This window comes from Strix uralensis, chromosome 27 (assembly GCF_047716275.1).
Source record: "Strix uralensis isolate ZFMK-TIS-50842 chromosome 27, bStrUra1, whole genome shotgun sequence".
Classification (NCBI taxonomy): Eukaryota; Metazoa; Chordata; class Aves; order Strigiformes; family Strigidae; genus Strix; species Strix uralensis.
The window spans coordinates 4,241,546-4,258,448 of NC_133998.1; the positions used below are offsets into that span (position 1 = coordinate 4,241,546).

Sequence of the window (16,903 nt, forward strand, 5' to 3'; positions counted from 1 at the left end):
CCCACAGGTGCTAAGGAAAAGGCCAGACGATGGTCCCTGACCACGTTACTGTATTATTTGCCCCAGTTTTGGGAGGGAATGGCAGTGTGTGCGTAAGTTGTCGCTCCACCCTGCAGGCTCTCCCTGAGGGGGCCGCAGAGAGGCGCCTCCACATCTCTGCTTCCTCCTGCCACCCCCCAGCCCTCTCCCCTCATCCCCAGCCCCACAGCGGGGACCTGCTGCTGATTTTAGATGGCAAAATTCACCTCTGCACTTAACACCCCCACTTCTGCAGCCCACTCCTGCCACCCCCAGGAAAGCTCCTCAACAATGGACCACAAATAAAGACAAACCACTTATTCTTTCATCTGGCCCCAGCACAGAGAGCAGCGTGAGCCTGACTGAAAGGGCCCCTCGCCCACTGCAGCAGTAATCCATGGAAACAAAAGAAAGCCAGATACAAAACGTGTATTTTAAAAGGTTTTGCTTCCATTTTCGGTGTCCCCGGTTCCTGCTGTCAGCGCTCTGGTGAAGGCCCACGCACCGGTCCCGCTGACCGCGGCGCCGGCACACGAAGAGCCGGGTTTCAGCTCCTCCGTCACTGGTGAATAAACACTCGTTATCCCCAGCCTGGGGAGCGGACGGGGCTCGCCGCTGTACGCACTGTACCTGAGACCCACCACAGAAACTAAAGCAAAAGCAAGAGCACAGCAGGCAGGCCATTTTCTTGCCGTTCCCTCAGCTTAGCACAGCCTTCCGAAATGCGTACGGCAGCCGTCCTTTTCCCCACCGTTCCTGGTTGACCTTCAATAAACAGCCCTGCGGTGCTGAGCCGGACATTTCCCTGCGGAGCTGCCCACCGTGAGAGTGTGCCCACGCTGCAAGAGAGATTAAGCCAATGACAATCTTTATCCTAGCTCAGAAATACCGAACAGATCAAAAGTCACCCTTTTTTGTGCATATAGATACACACACATATATGCACCTCTACATTTCAAGAACAAAGGTAAAAGATGAGACCATTAAATAACTGATGGTCAATGTTATTTTGCTGTTAGTGTTAGCACACCCCGATTTGCTCGTCCAGGCTCCAGATGATTCCCATAATCGGGATTCAGATTTCTGGCTCTGACGCAAATTCGGCTGACCTTGGGCACTCACCCTTCCCCGCACCTCAGTCTGCCACACACAGCGCAGAGGTGACAATCCTCATTTCTCACACCTGCCTGCCTGCCTGTCTTGGTCTAGACACTACAAGCAATTTGGAGCAAAGGGTGGTCTCTGAACAGATCTGTTCAGCACTCCCCACCCTAGGTGGTATTGCACACAGCTACAGCCTCTAAATACTGTAATACAAACAAAAGAAAATAACCACCAAAAAACCACTAGAGGCAGAATTCTGAGATCTTCTCCCACATGTACTTCTTGGTGGGAGAAAAAGGTAAAAAACAAAAGCCAGACAAAGTTTTGCAGCCATCCAACAACCAGCTTGTGTTAGCTTGAACAGGGACATCTCTCTCCATTTCTCACACCCTGCTAACTTCAAGAGCAACCAGGAAGGAATCCCATGGCATTCTCAGCAGCATGCCAAGGGTTAAACTCCCCTCTTCTCCTCTTCCTCCTCCCCCTTCCCTTTGGTTTTTGGGCTAAAACTTTCTGCTGATCTAGTGAAACTCCATCTCTGCTTTCCACAACTGCTGACAGGCTCACAATCGGAGAAGGAGCACAAAGTACTCCCCCAACTACAGCCTTGGGCAGTAGCGCTTTCATCTCCCCTCCTAAAAACCTCTCCAGGAATGTGAGATCTGGGTCCGGCCATGCATGGAGTGTTTGTTTGCTGGTTCAGGAAATGTGTTTTACACACATGTGCTGCTGCATGCAGCAGATACATGCCCTGTGTTTGAGGGATGGGAGTGCTGAGCAGCTGGGGACAGCCTGGGAGGCACAGCCAGAGGAGCAGAGGAACGGCTTTGTCACACCAATGAAGGGGGGAGCTAAAGAGGAGAGCAGAGGGTAGAAAGGATGGGAAAATCAGTGGGGATAAGGAGAGAAGAGATCAACAGGGAGAACGCAAGAGAACTGGAGCACGATGGAGAGGAGGGAGGTGTTCAGAGCCAGAGCAAGGAAGTGAAGATTAGATAGAGGAGACAAACCGCGGAGCAGATGAAAACAGGAGAGAGCAGCCAAATTTGAGACAGATGGAGAGTGGGGAGCAAGAATGCGATGTTTGGAATGGGTACGTATTTCAAAGCAGCGGCATTAGGGAGCGGGGGAGCTTGCAAGAGGGGTAGAGGCAAGAAAGATGGCTCCATAATTTACATTTTTCTTCATGAGAGGAGTGAGAGCTGCAAACTGGAAGCAGGACTGATGCAGGCCGTGGGGAGGGTCTCTATGGAGACACTCAACAAGATTGAAAACACCCCTTGGAAAGGTCCTGCAGAGACTCTGGTCCCCTTGAAATCCAGGGTTTTACTGACAGATTTTGCACTTTTTTTCCCGAGGGCTGTTTCTCAGTGCCTCACAAATAAAATTAAAATGAGGGTTTTCTGACAGAACAAACAAACAGGGAGTGAATTATATTCCATTTCCCCGTCAATAACTTCTCCCCAACCCAGTCGTCTTATCATCATAAAAAGTCCATTAAGCAGTAATTGGGGAGGCAGTAGAACACAGGGCTGGTCCATGAAACAGAAGCACGCTCGCTCCCCAACTGGCCTTTTCTGGGAAGGTAGACAGGATAATTATAGGCTTCAGACAGAGACTTCCTCTTACTGTCAGCAGCTCTTGGCTCCCTTCAGGGAGATGGGACTGGCAAGGTTGGGGAAAGGAGGGTAAAAAAAGATCGAGGACGTTTTTTTAGAAGTGAAACGCTATTCCCCTGCTGCTGGTCCACCAAAGCCCTTACCTGACTCAGAAAAGCTGGGCTATATGCAGGTCAATGCAGGCTTTTCCCCCGCTGGACACAGGGGAATGTCACTTGAAAGCTTACCCCGTCTCCTTTCTTGCAAGGCCCCAGGGAAGGAAGGACAGCAGTGAAGGATGCAACCCAGCACAGGATTTAACATAAGCAGCAAATGGTTGAGAAAGATCAAGAACTCATTTCATATACCTTTACTACACTGGCTGTCCAACAACCCCAACACCCGCTCCTTTCTGACGCCCGCCTGTGCTGCCAGCTCCCACCTTTCCCCTCAGCCAGGATGAGGCAGCAGCCCCTTCATAGCTAGCACCATGCCAAGCTGTTCTTGCCATGAAGCTTGTAATTTTGGGGATCTGGCACATCCATGCAGCCTTCAGGCTCCTATTTGCAATGCACTTAGATACAGACCCTTTGGAAGAGGAGGTACGAGCCTGCAGCAGTAGAGGCAGGATGGGACTGAGGCTACCAAAGATCTATTCCTAGTTCTGACACCCAAGGTGAGAAAAACTACATTATCCTGCCTGCTGGAGGGGAAGCATAATCCCTCCTTCTGGTCTATTTAAACTGCTGGTTTTCAGGGATGGGACTGTGCCTTATTGCATGGGAACAGCAGCTAGTATGAAGTCACCCAGTTTCAGCAGGACTTCTCCAGGCCACCATCGTACGTCTGTAGGTGTGGAAAGGATCCACCTCTCTCCATAGCACAGAGGGTGTTTGTCACAGATCAGTCCCAGCCCCAGTGATGGGCACCCTGATACAGCCAAGGAAAACATTCTTCCAACTGTGATTTATGCACATGTACGGGGACATTGTAATGATCCACATATACAGGAAGCCAACTGCTCTACAGGACAGGACAGAGAGCTGTCCCTGTTCTACAGCAAGTGGGATGCTATCCTGGACCTTCTTTTTCCCTCCCTCCCTAACACAGGAAAACTGGTATCTGGTGCCTCACGCCACATAATGTGCACACACCAGAAACTACCCATCCTGTGTGAGCTGCGGCATGGTGGAAGCCCGGAGCACCACGTGGGCTTCAGTTTAATGAATGAGAAATAGGGGATTAACACTGGGGGTGAAGGGATCTGTATTTTGGCAGTAAAGGACAGCAAGCGTGGCAGGCAGCTGGTGCCCAGCATCAGAACAGGACTCTCCACATAAGGCAAGACAGGATGGAGAAGAGGCAGCATTTAGCAGTGTATGGAGTATGTGCGTGAGGGAAGGTGACAGAGAAGATACAAGATGGTGTTTGCTTTTCAACGCATTCTGTGGCCCCTCTCCACGTGCCTCAGTTTCCCTACCTCCCTTCTCTTACCAATTCCTATGGAGAGTGCTTCAGGTGTACTAACCACTGCTCTTTCTGTGCACCCAGCACAGGGCAGTTCCACCCTCCCTCCCCAGTACAAATCAAACTGGGGGGCAAAGGAGCAAGGAGGCGGTAATACAGATGGTCCTCTGGCCAGGATTCTCATTCACCTTCTGGCACTACAACACAATACCAGGAAGAAAGTTGCTCCTTGTGACCAGCAAGAGCTGAGGCAGACAAGCAACGCTGTCATGTAAGATGGCAGCCCCGGGATCAGCTGCTGAAGGGCCAGCAAGCACAGGAGCACATGCAGCCTCAGCAACGTGGCAGGCCAGGACCCTGGGGGTACACAAGTGCTTTCAATCAACTGTAACAACATCTCATTCCGTATTTGTCCACAAGTCCTATAACAAGCCATAATAACCCAGAGCAGAGCAAGAGCAAGAAACTCAAGGAGCTATCCTGGCAATTTAATGAGGGCCCCTTGTCCATCAATGTCATGATAGCAATCCCAGATTGTTTGCATCAGAAACTTAAGGCAGGGAGCTCTCCCTCCCCTTGCCATGTTGCTAGGACAGCTTCTACTCATCGATACTGGCATCCTGGAGAAGCTCGATTCACCCCCTACCTAGAAGAGACACAGCTAAAAATGACTTGGCTCTTTACTCAACTTCTGCTGCTCTGTTTGAGCCACTAAAGAATCAGAGTCTATGGGGGATATCAGAACATGAAAAACCACCTCCTATGGGACAAGCCTGAAAGAAGAAAAAGCTGAATGAACAAGGATCCCAACTCCCGGGGGGCCATGCCATCTTAATACAGCCCAGCAAAGGTCCTGAGCCACTGAAAAGTGACAGCAGAGTCAGCAGCAATGGGGAAAACAAACTGCTACAAGCTTCTGCATCTCATGGTCTTTCAGAGAAAGCACAGTGCTAGAAGCCCCAAGGATGCGATCAGGGAGATCAGTCCTGATTCTTGGTTTAGTGATATGACAAAGACTTTTGCAAAAGGTAAACGCACAGTGAGGTCCCCTGCCTTGCATTGCCACCTCAGAAGGGGCTGCAGCACTACAGCAGATGAATGATCCCAATCAAGATTAGCTAGGTCATACACGCACGTAGGGATCATTTGGGGATGAAAGGCACAACAGATAAATAAAATATCACCTGATAAAACTCTGCTCTTTTACTCCTGTAAATAAAAGCTGTATTACTTCCACTTACTAGCTGTTGTCTGCTTCCTTCTTTCAGGCAAGAGAGGAAGTCTCCTGGTCTACAGGAAAAGGGCAAGGTACAATTCCTACGGCACAGAATTTTGGGTATTTTCAAAAGCTTGTTACATCATTCCTATCCAACCTCTGGTAAGAGACTTCAGCCCACATTTTCCATGGAACAAAAGGAGATTCTGGGTGTAGAAGCTTGAAACACCTTACCCTGGGTCTTAACAGCATACTGTGAGCATGCAGTGCTTATCAGTATTGGGACTGAGATGTCAAGCGAGCTCAAGATGGGAGATCTTGAAAACAAGAAACCAAAACCTAATAAAGCCATGACTAATGGATGAACACAACCTTTAACAATCATGAACTTCGACTCCTACCACATGAGTCATTACAATTTTTGTCTCTGAACCACAATACTCATCATTCAGATTTGTAGTGGGCACATCAACAGAAAAGAAGTCAAAAAAGGAGAATCCAACAACAGTGCTGAGAACTGACAGCAGTGGGAACCTAACAAATTCAGCTTTGGGATAACCAGAGATTCAGTGAGCCAGAAAAACAGTGCAACCCATGAGCAAGAGAGAAATGGAAAGATGGAAAACAGCAAGGACCCCTTAAATTCTTCTGTCAGAAACTGATGGAGGAAGGTGAACTTTTTTTTTTTTTTTTTTTTTTTTTTCTTTCTCTAAGAGGACTGGTTTCTGCCAAGAGATGCAAGGGATGGCTTCTTATCAGAAGGCTGCAATGCAGCCCCTCCAGGCACCAGGGCAGAAGATGCTTTCCCCGTTTGGGTGAAGACAGTCCCTCAAGTGGCAGCTACGGGAATCAACCACAATTAGCAGATCTTATAAGGAAAGGAGAGTACCATAGCATTCATAAAGGAAAAAAATAACCACACACACAAAAAGGCCTCAAAGCCAAACAGATCCTACCTACACAGATAGACAAACGAGAGCTGAAGGATCTTCCTGGCTCACTGGGTGATCACATGAGAGCCAGTCTCAAGGTGATCTTTAATAGCTGAACTGAAAAAAACCCGACACCAGCTTTTTAGAAATTCATTCAAACAAATCAATGTCCAGGCTAAAGATCTGTAAGTGTTGGCACTCTTAACAGCATGCTCAGACTAATTTATGAATAAATCCACGAGTTCTAACGGAGGTAAGGGAGGAAGAGGACATAGTCAAATTAATTTGATTTTATTAATTAAAAAAACCACCAAGTTTCATCACCCCACCACTCTTTTGAGGTTGTGTGAGAGTGGGGGGAAGTTATGCTCATTAATTATGCAGAAAATGCAAAACTATCATCCTCTGAATGAGTTTAAAATAAGGAGAAACCCTTTCAGAATGGGGAGAAATTACTCCCCAAGGCAGCTGAAATTTCTCTTGCAACTTCAAAGGACAATAAATTATTCAAATCGCTCGCGCCACTCCGCACGCTCTCTCACTCTCTCCCCTTCTCAATTTTATGCTCCTGAGTCAATTAAAGGTATGGAGGACTCAGAGAAACTTTGCAGAATGCTAAACCAGTTGCAGCTCCTTCTATTTATTTTTTTCTTTTTTAAAGCTTTGCTTTTCGTCTTGGCCTCAAAAGGAAACAAAAATGATTCTCTGCATTACAGATGAAACTAGCGGCATTGGTTTTAAGCAAGCTCGTATGAAACAGCAATGTTTCATGTCTGCAACAAGCAAGATGGGACATGCTAAAAACTCTCTATGCAATGATACCATGAAAACAGGTCAATCCATACTCCTTCATGTCAACTGTTTAATCATCCATTGCAATATCCCCTTTCAAAGTCTTAGCAGTAGACATCCAAAATGTATTTATAATGCTCTCTCCTGGCAGTCTGCAGGTCTAGGTTAGCTGTGATCTCTTCCATAGTCACGCTGGTATCTGCTGTGCCCTTGGACTGAAGAGGCGGCTCCTCTGCCAAACTGTAACATGACTATTTAGCGTTTGCAGTATGAGAACCCCAAACCAAGATTAATTACACCAGACAACAACATGGCGAGAGAAGCCTTTGCTCAAAAAAGCAAATCTGGACAAGCAAAAAGAGGGAAGAGGAGGGTTGAGAAGGTGCAGTCACAGAGCAAGGGTGGTCCCGACTCCTGTTCCAGTGCCCAGCCCACAGCCCATACGATGGTTAGCTCCACCACATGCAGCAGATAGCATAAAACGTGACTATTTTCATGAACTTTAACAATCCAAGAAAATTAAAGGCAGCTGCAGTGCAGGAACATCACAGCTTTCTAAGGTGGGAACTGGGACCAATTATGTTGCAAGAGAACATCCTTGACTGGAGGGGAAGAGTGGCACAGAGTAAATAAACTGTTCTTCGGAGATTGTGTCTCACAGGCCAATTGGAGCCCAGATTCCATCCCACGCACGCTGAAGAACGACATTCCTCTGGTCGGCGTCCTTGAAAAACACTCTGCTTGCCTTCTAAGAATAATACTGGGCTTGCCAGGCCACAAGAAGGGTGGGAATACCCTCACAGATTCCCTTTAGTGACCCAGGAGATTTGTATCTAGTTGGTCTTGAAAAGACACAACCACAGAGACTTTGCCAAGCAGAGGAAAAGCTGATGTGACCCAGAGTCTCGGTGAGACACCAGAAAGATTCTGTCCTTCCTGGCAGCATATGCAAGAACCGTCTGAGTGAAAAGGACACCCAAGGGGAAAGTCACAACGAAGTAAGTACTGGCTTCTCAGTAAAGCCCGACACAGAGTAGAAGCTCCAGTTTTGGCATCCAGGTATGGTGAAGACATACATTTTCTCTATCACAAATACTGTGTAGATGACATTTTCACACAAGCCCCTTGTTTACACAACAAACAGATGCTCTTTTCCCCTAACTTAGCCATCTAATGAAGCTGAGCAGCAAGGAGCTCTGGTTGGGAAAAGATCCTTCACCAGGAGACACCCATGACTGGGTCCCAAACACCCGTGGCTGCTGCTGTCCCCAGGTGCTCCTCAGCAGAGATTAATCTAATAAGCATTCACAGTGTGGGGCACAGCTGAGACCTGGGAGGTGACAGCCCCCCCACCCCCAAGGAAGCTCTTTCAAAAGATGATTTATTTCTTCTCCGGGTCCTATAGAAGACACAAACTTTCCAATTTGAGTTATCTAAAAAAAAAGAAAGACCAAAAAAGGAAAAAAAAAATGGAGATACGTCACTCAATCCAGGCAGGCAAGGTTTAATTTAATCAGGCACTTAAACAAGGTGACACTGAAGCTTAATTCGGTGTCCTTGAGTGGGACAACAACTAGTCCAGAACCCTCAGCAACCGCAGGCTGGATTGCAGCTGGCAGACAGAGAAGGCAGCAAAGGAAAGGGCAATTCAGAAACAAGGACAGCGAGGTGTCTCCTTGCCTACGGAGGCAACTGGTGCACGGCGAACGCAGGCAGCAAGCGAGCCGGGGGAGGCAAGCAGGGATCTCTGCCTCTGGGAGGACACAATTCAGATGCTGCCTCCTCTTGCACACTGTTGGACTCTACTCCCTGAAGGAACAATGTGCAACACCAAGTAGAAATTATCACCTACGAACCGACTACACAACCTCCTCTATGTCCCCGCCTTAACTTCTGCTGCCCCCCCAGCCCCCACACACACCGAGGGGAAAAAGCCTTTCTGCGGCATCTCCCCAGCTCCTCATCCCCCAGCAGGTACGCGGTCACGTACCCGAACTGCTCGTGGGGCAATTCAGCCTCGCCACATCTCAACATCTTCCTTCTCTTGGGACAGCGCTGCTGCGTTGTCACAAATCAGTCTCAACCACTGAGAAATAAATATATGGAGCAGCTTTCTCCCACAGTGGAGAAAGATTCACTCCCACCTGATGTCACCTCAACACGTCTATCAAGTCCTAAGATGGAGCCCCCTCGATTTTTACTACCATCTTATCTGACAACTGCTGTCTTGGCCAACAACTGATCAAAGCTCGGACCTCCAGAGCTAAAAGCTGCGAGCTCTGCTGCAGAGGCTAATCCTCTGGGGATGAGAGCACGGGAGGGACCATTCAGAGGAGTCAGATACATCTGTAAGCCGCTGTGATCTGGATCTCAGCGAGACAAGCCACGCAGCCAGCCACCAGCTCCTACATCTCATCGCACGGAGCACGCACGTTCCACACACCTTTTTTAACTGCGCCAGCTCCCAAAACACGGCGCCACTTTGTCAGCCCGAACATAGACCTGCACGAGCTCCTCTCCCAACCCACCGCACACGTCTTCCATCCTCTCCACAAGCCCCGCACGCGCGGTGCAACCCTTGCTGCCATCTGCTGCCAGCCTCCACGGATGCACTGCAGCTCACGGAGCGCGAGAGCCCCCCGCACACGTGTGCCCGGCATGAATTACTGTGTTCTGCAAATTAACGATGGAGCAAGGGCAATTAAAAGGGAAGAAAGCCAGGGTAATGCATCATAAAAGGGGCTTTATTCTTTTATTTTGTCAATTGCAATTTAGATTTAATTATTTATGGTAATACTTCAGAGTGTGCTAGTAAGCGTTCTATAACGTGATTTATAAAAGGAAGGAAACCTAAGTAATAAGTAATGCTCACTACTGCATCTGCTATTAAATCTCTGCCGGGGCGGAGAGAGCCACACACCAGCCTTCTGTGTATGCAAAGTACCAATTAGCAAAGCGCTATTGTAAAACGCAAAGGTTTAATCAATGGGAAAAATCCACTTGAAAACAGCGAGCATGCTGATTTCAGTTATAAAAATTACCACATTTCTATACAGTAAGTGGCTTTTTATCTGCAACTGAGGAGCACTTAAAGTGGGCACATTATTCCTTCGGGTAGTGCAGGAGGGCAGGAGTACCTGACCACTGCCCTATGCCCCAGCCAAATGCAGCTGCACTCTGCGGGCAGGAAAACATCCTGTCCAGCTACAGCCAGCGAGACGAGACCGACTTTGCGTACGCACAAAATGAGATGGTTTAAGGTTCTCACTGCAGAGATTTTATGACTCGGGCTGGGTGCATGACCGGGAAACAGCAAGGCTTGGTTCTGTGCCCAGGTACGTCAGCAATTTGGGAAACTATTCCCCTCCCCGGACCCATATCCAGACCTCATCTGTGTGTGCTGTCTGGTTTTCTATCAGCTCTAAGGGGCATGAGACCTGCCTCTTCGGCTGTGCAGCACACCAGGACGCAGCTCTTGGGGAAGGCCTCCCCTAACTCACTGCAGTAATGCCGATTAATGTTACTCGTACAACCAGCTGAATCCTTAACAAAATGATAATACATTCCATTTAATGAGAGGCCACTGAAAATAATCATGGAGTTAGCAATTTCCAGTTCTGTGGCCGCCCTTGACCAAACAGAAGAAACAAAGGAAGTGTCCATATGCAACTGAAGAAAAAGAGAAGAAACAGGTCTGCTTCGTACCTTTCAATTATTATCCTCTTCAGCTTCACAAGGAAGAACAGCAGGCAGAAAGCAGTGTGGTGCTTTGGTTTTTTAATTTAAATAGCAGTTTCCTTTAAATAGAATGTTCCTGCCACAGAAAGATTTAAATCACTGACTGAGATCAATTAGCCTAGGAAACAAGGGAAGTATTTTAATGGTCCTTTGATTGCAGAGGCCGCAGCTCCTCCAGCGCTGCACTGGAAGAGGAGGCAAGTTCAAGCTTTCAGCCCCACGCTTTGCTGCAAGGGGAGCCATGCCCCTGCGAAGCTGGGAGGGTGGTGGCCTCCCAGAGCCAGCGTCCCAGCGGTTTCCCACCTGCGATGCGGGCTTCCCACCGCGGCAGGGACAGCACCCCAGCACTGCCCTGCATCGCTCGCTCCGGGGGCTGCAAGGCCTTGGCAGCCCCCCTGGTGAATTAGGGCAGGAAATCGGGTCAGCGTTGTGGCAAGCACCAGCCAAATGGAAGCCGGCCAAGGGATTACGCGAGAGGCAGTGTGACAGAGCCCAGGGCCATCTGATGGGAGAGGACATTGTCAGAACAGAGTGACAGCTCCTCACACAGTCTCTGCAGTTGTGACAGACAAAGCTGTTTGCTGTTTGCATGCCTCAGTGGGAAGCACTGCAGACCAGCTCGGATGCTGCTGTCTGGGCTGGCACAGGCCAGGCCTCTCCAGGCAGAATTCAGCAGCCCCTCCAAAACCAGGAGTGATCAACTTGTCATCACCAGGCAGACAGCAACAGCCACAGAGCAGTTCAAACAACTGGTGGGTAACAGGGAGCATCCCCAAGGGCAGACAGGTCAGGGAGATGCTGACATGCTCTACCGGTTGGGAGAGGAGACAACGCCTGGTCCAACTTCATCTGCACATCACGCAGGTAAGAGCAGCCTCGCCTCAGACACCGAGTCCTGCAACACGCAAAGTTCCCGTATGTACATCTGTGAGCAGCAAGAGGAAGAAAAGCACAAAACCTCACAGTTCCAGATCCAAGGACACTGCAGAACTCCAGGAGAGAGAAACTTGGCTGCTAGCAGCAAGGTGTCTGCTGAGCAGTGACAGATTTCAGCAGGCCTTGGGCCACACAGTTGGTGCCTTCTGTGTCTGATAAGCATCAGCCCTTCCTGAGGGCACATTTCTACCAGAAGTGCTTCGTAGCAATCAAGACAGCATGTGGGATCTCCCAGCTCTGCTGGAATCTCTGAGCAAATCTTGCCCCACAGAAGTCAGGGGCAGACAAGATGCTCTTTCCTTTCCAGGAAAACCAAAACCACAGAAAAACTAAAGACGCACAGCCATGATTCTGAGAAGCCTTGACTCTGCAGAGTGCCCACTCCTGGTGGTGAGCACACAGGGCTTGGTGTACAACAGAAAACAGGACCCCAGTTTTCACAGGCACTCAGACATCACAGCAGATGAATCAGGGCTCTACTCATACAGAGAGGCACCTGCACACACACGAACTGTCCATTTGCACCTGCAAAGCTGCATTGCCTGCTTTGAAAACAAGAGGACAAAGGGATGTGGCCAGGAGTGTTACAGCAAACCAGTGGCAAGAATGGGACCCTGGGGCCCTGACACTGGGTTTTCCACTTTAAGCACCCCCTCCCCTCCTGACTCTACTGCACAAAGAGCCAGGAATGGAGATTTCTGCTTGCAGTCTCCTGCTTTTGCAGGAGCCAGTACAGGTAGCGGCCTACCTCCCACCAGTGCCCACTTCCACAAGCCAACAAGGCCACCCTGAGCCCAGGGGGAACACAGCAGCTGGCTTCAACCATCCACCCTGGGTGCTCATAAAGAGCCCACAAGAGTGTGGGCTGCAACATCCAAGTAGGACCCTGGGTAAATACTTGAGCAAAAGGCCCGTGCCAGGCTCCTTGCTGCCAAACACCGCACTGCTCCTGCTGAAGACAGGCAGCTCAGACTGAGGCTTGGGTATATCTTTATGAACATCAGCAGCATCATCTGAGGTACAGACTGACCCACAGCTACACACCAAAACAGTGGCCCTGCAGTGAAACTCCCGGAGCCCAGCTCACTTCCTGGGCTTATTAAATGAAAAAGAACAAAAGGAAACATTATCTTTCTGCACATGAACGTTTCTCCCTGCAAAGAGGGGCTAAGCATGAACCAAACAAAACTCAGGACTGAGGCAAGGGCAAATATATCCCCATTGCCTACTGCAGAGAAGAGAGAAAGCACTGTTCAAAAAAAATCTCCCAGCAACAAAAGGCTGAGGATCCGTTCAATCCCTGGTGACCGCGTCATCTTAATAAACCCTGATAACGAAGCGATTACGTTAAAAGCTGTCAAGGGCTACGCTGACCAGAGCAGCCCTCTCACCAGTTTCAAGCAGCTTTGCTGGGGAGGAAAAAAAAAAAGTCATAATTCAATGAGCTTGGAAGAGTCTATTCCCCACTGATCCCAAGTGATCAGCCTTCATGTCGAAGGAACATTACATTCAAGCTGCTGAAGATTTTCACTTTTTTTTTCTTCTTCCCCTTTTCATTTTTTAAAGCACGAATTGAAAGGCAGCAAAGATAAAAACTGTGTTAAACTGAAACCGGTTCACTCAGGGGAAGGAGAAACATAATACTCTTTCTTCAGATGCTGTTTTGAATCCAGCCCCAGCAAGTAACATGACAACGGTCACTAGTGTCTGACAGATGCCTGAAAAGCAAGAGCAGGAGAGGACAATATGGGCGAGCTGGGTGGAGATGGGGCTGGGAGAAGGGGGAGGAAGGCTCCAGCAAGAGCTGTCAGGCAGTTCCCTCCCCTTCTCTCCAGCTTTTTGGCAGTCTTAGGGGCAATCTGAGATTCAAAGCAGGCTGCGAGAACCTGGCTGGTCTATGTCCCTCTAAGACAGGACTGGGAACAACAGGAGGCACTGGTGGAAAGCTAAAGATGTTGGAAAACTAAGACACATGATCAGGTACTGAGCACTTTTAACACTAAAAAGGAGAGGGGGATACTTTGCTGGCTCTAAGCATTAAAGCCTGCTCCTGCCGTCCTTCTCCAGGGAAGGTGAAGCATGGGTGAAAAAAAAGAGCAGGGGAACAGCAGAGTCACTTACTTTCAGCTATGCAGCCTATCAGCAGCACGGAGAGGAGGTTCACGAGGGAGACCAGCGAAGACATCCCAGGGCTGGGAAGGATCCTCATCCTCTGCAATGGCCTTCAGCCCCAGCCGGGAAGGCTCTGGGTCAGCAGGACTCACAGATTCTCCCCAGCGTTGTCAGCACCTGCGGATGCACAGAGGCGAAGGGGAGAGCACTTAGAGAGAGGAAGGAGGGCAGCCGACGTCGCAGAGGGAGGGGGCAGCCAAATAGAGCCCGGAGAGGCAGCGGGGTCCTGAGAAAGTGATTGCTGTGCACGGTCCCTGCGGGGAGGCCAGGCAGCCCTTGGCCTTGATGCCATGGAGGACGCAGCCAGCTCCATCGCCAAGAGGGCTGGTGGGGGCACGAGGCCAGCCTGCTCCAGCCTCCCTGCCTCAGCAGGTAATGGCGAATTTCCGTGCACGCGCTCACACAAAGGGAGGGAACGGCACAAGAAAGAGAAGTGTAATCGGGAGGCACCAACTGCGCAGAGCCCGTGTTTAAAGTTTAATGCCCGTTGGCTTCTCTCCCCTCCCCAACACGGGAGGAAGGCAGCGCTGGCCGAGCAGCACCCGAGCAATGAGGTGTGAAGGGATCTGACCCGACAGGGCCCTGGGACCCTCTTAAAGGGCTGTTTTTCCACAAAAATACAGGGCGGGCAAAGAAAAACTGAAACCTCACACATGAAAAACCCACAGAGGAAGAAAAAAAGTCCCTCGAGGGAAGATGAAGCAGGAGATGTTTCCCCTGTGTCCCCTTTTGTTTGCTGAGGATCCGTGCAGTTGGGGGAGGGACTTCTTTCCTCCCAGGCAGGCTCTGTGTAGCGCAGCACTCACCCCAACACGGCAAGCCTGAACCTCAGCCCTGGAATCAGTGTAGGTGTCCAGAGCCCCTCTTGCAAGGCAAACGCACGCTGGCGAGTCTCCCAGGCTGCTTACTACGGCTGGGACTACAGCAGCTATTCTGCATGTCTGAGAGGCCCTACCCTGCTTGGTGCCTCAGTTTCCCCACCTGCAGCACACAGAGGAACCGAATTACTGAGCTAACACAAAACTAGAAACCTGAGGCAGGGGGTACCACGGTTGATCCTGACAGACCAAAACGCACAGCGAGCAAACACAACCTCCGAAGGACGCAGGAGAGATTTTCTCCTGACCACTTCTGCCCTGGACGTGGCAGACCGTGGCTGCAGGACAGCACCAGCGTATTACACAGCTGCTCCAGGGGAGAGCAAGCTCAGCACCAGCCTGCTCCCCTTGCCCTGTCGGCACATTTCCATGGAGACAACTCCTGGCTCCAAACGGAGCTGCCTGCTTACGGCTTTATCCTGATCCCTTTGCAAAGCTGGAATGGCATTAAGGGAGTTGTATTCTTAGCAACTACCGCAGTCCTGTGTGTCAACACCGGTAAATGCTTCCTTCAGTGACAGAGGCGAGCTTTGCCCCAGAAGGGCTGAAAATAAGAGTGAAAACTGCAGCCACCACCTCCTCGTCGGGTCGGCAGCTAAGAGGTTCCTCCATCAGACAGATTCTGAGCACCAGAATAATAGGCCAGAGTTGTGTGAAGGATACGCTCAGATCTGTACAGATTCCTTCCCGCTATCAGTTACCCCAATTAAAAATCAAACCCGGGGTTTAACACTTTTGGAGAAAAGCCAGGTAGGAGATATTGTACAGTGATCAAAGGCTTTAAAAGGACTAAGGGGATAGTGAGGTTGCTTAAGCTTTCTGATACGCATCATCAGGGTATGAGACCATCGGGACAGGCAGTGTTAAGGGGCATTTTAATCTTTTTCTGTCCCATTAACTCTCCAAGGCTGAACTGTACAGAATTAAAGGAAAGCCAGGATAAACAAGAAGTCCCCATATGTACTTGGCCCTAAAGAGCAACTTTTCAGAGAGAAGCTTTGGACTTGCACTTTGAGGATTAGAAAACCTCTGCTGTGTGCTCTGTGCTAGTCTAGATCCGTCATGCTTCAGTGCTGGCTGGCAAAAACCAAGCATAAATACCGATACTCTCACAAAAAAGAGAAAAAAATCTGGATTAAACCACTGGGAATCTCTTCAAATGTTTGTTCTAGACGCACTTAAGAGAAACACACAGAGACTCCAGCCAGACTTAACGCGGGGTTCGCAGGGTTCCAGGGCGCAAAACAACGCGTTGGGGTTTCTTTTGTTGTCAGAGGCAAGCAGAGACCGGGAACATTATGAATAGCTGTGACGGTAACTGTTAATTAAACTGGGGATGTGGTATCAATGCCAGCACAACAAATGGAACCGAGTTGCTGTTCGCTGCCTCTCCCTTCTCCCTGCTTCAGTCATGCAGCTCCTCGTTCCCACCAGCGAGGCTGGAGGGGGAGTGGGCAGGAGTCGGCGAGTGCAAGCATCCTCCCAACCATTTTAGTTCTCTATATTAAAAAAACCCCCAGGGCTAGCTCAGCCAGCATTTCAGAAACTCTTGTTTTTCTTTATCAGAGCAATACCCCCCCGCAGTCCCAGTAAATGCCACAACACATCTCCTTGAGCCTTGTCTGCTCTGCAAATGTGGCACCAGTGACCTTCCACAGCTCAGAGCAGCCCAGAGGCTGCGCTGCCCCACGCAGCATATCCCCAAAGTCCCCCCAGCGATGGAGTTGAAGGCAGGCACGTCAGGGAAATGTTCCACCTCCTCTAAAGAGAGGAGCCTGGCAGCTCCACTCTCCCACGTCTAGCAGGGCTTTTCATGCCATTTAATGGGCTCCGATAGGGGAGGTCTTGTCCCACTTCTGGTGTGGCTTTTCATGCCATCTAATGGGCTCCGATAGAGAAGGTCTGCTAAAAGGGATACAGCAACAGCTCCAAGATTAGAGAAGGAGATGCCAGAGGGTGACACTTCCGCTCCGATGCTAATGTGCTTTCCGAGCCCTTGACGGAGACAGAAAGTGCTGGCAGAGATATTAGGACATGTCAACTTTAATCCAG

General features: G+C 49.7%; 1 protein-coding gene across 20 annotated transcripts in view; it reads right to left on the reverse strand.

The window, feature by feature from the left end:
• The window catches only part of PTPRS (protein tyrosine phosphatase receptor type S), a 162,751-nt gene that overhangs the window by 85,671 nt on the left and 60,177 nt on the right, over positions 1-16,903 (reverse strand). For all 20 annotated transcript variants that reach the window (XM_074851670.1, XM_074851671.1, XM_074851683.1 and 17 more), the window contains one exon: positions 13,923-14,090. In XM_074851670.1, the coding sequence (XP_074707771.1) occupies positions 13,923-14,010 (88 nt within the window). In that variant the 5' untranslated portion in view covers positions 14,011-14,090. The remainder of the gene's footprint in view (positions 1-13,922; positions 14,091-16,903) is intronic.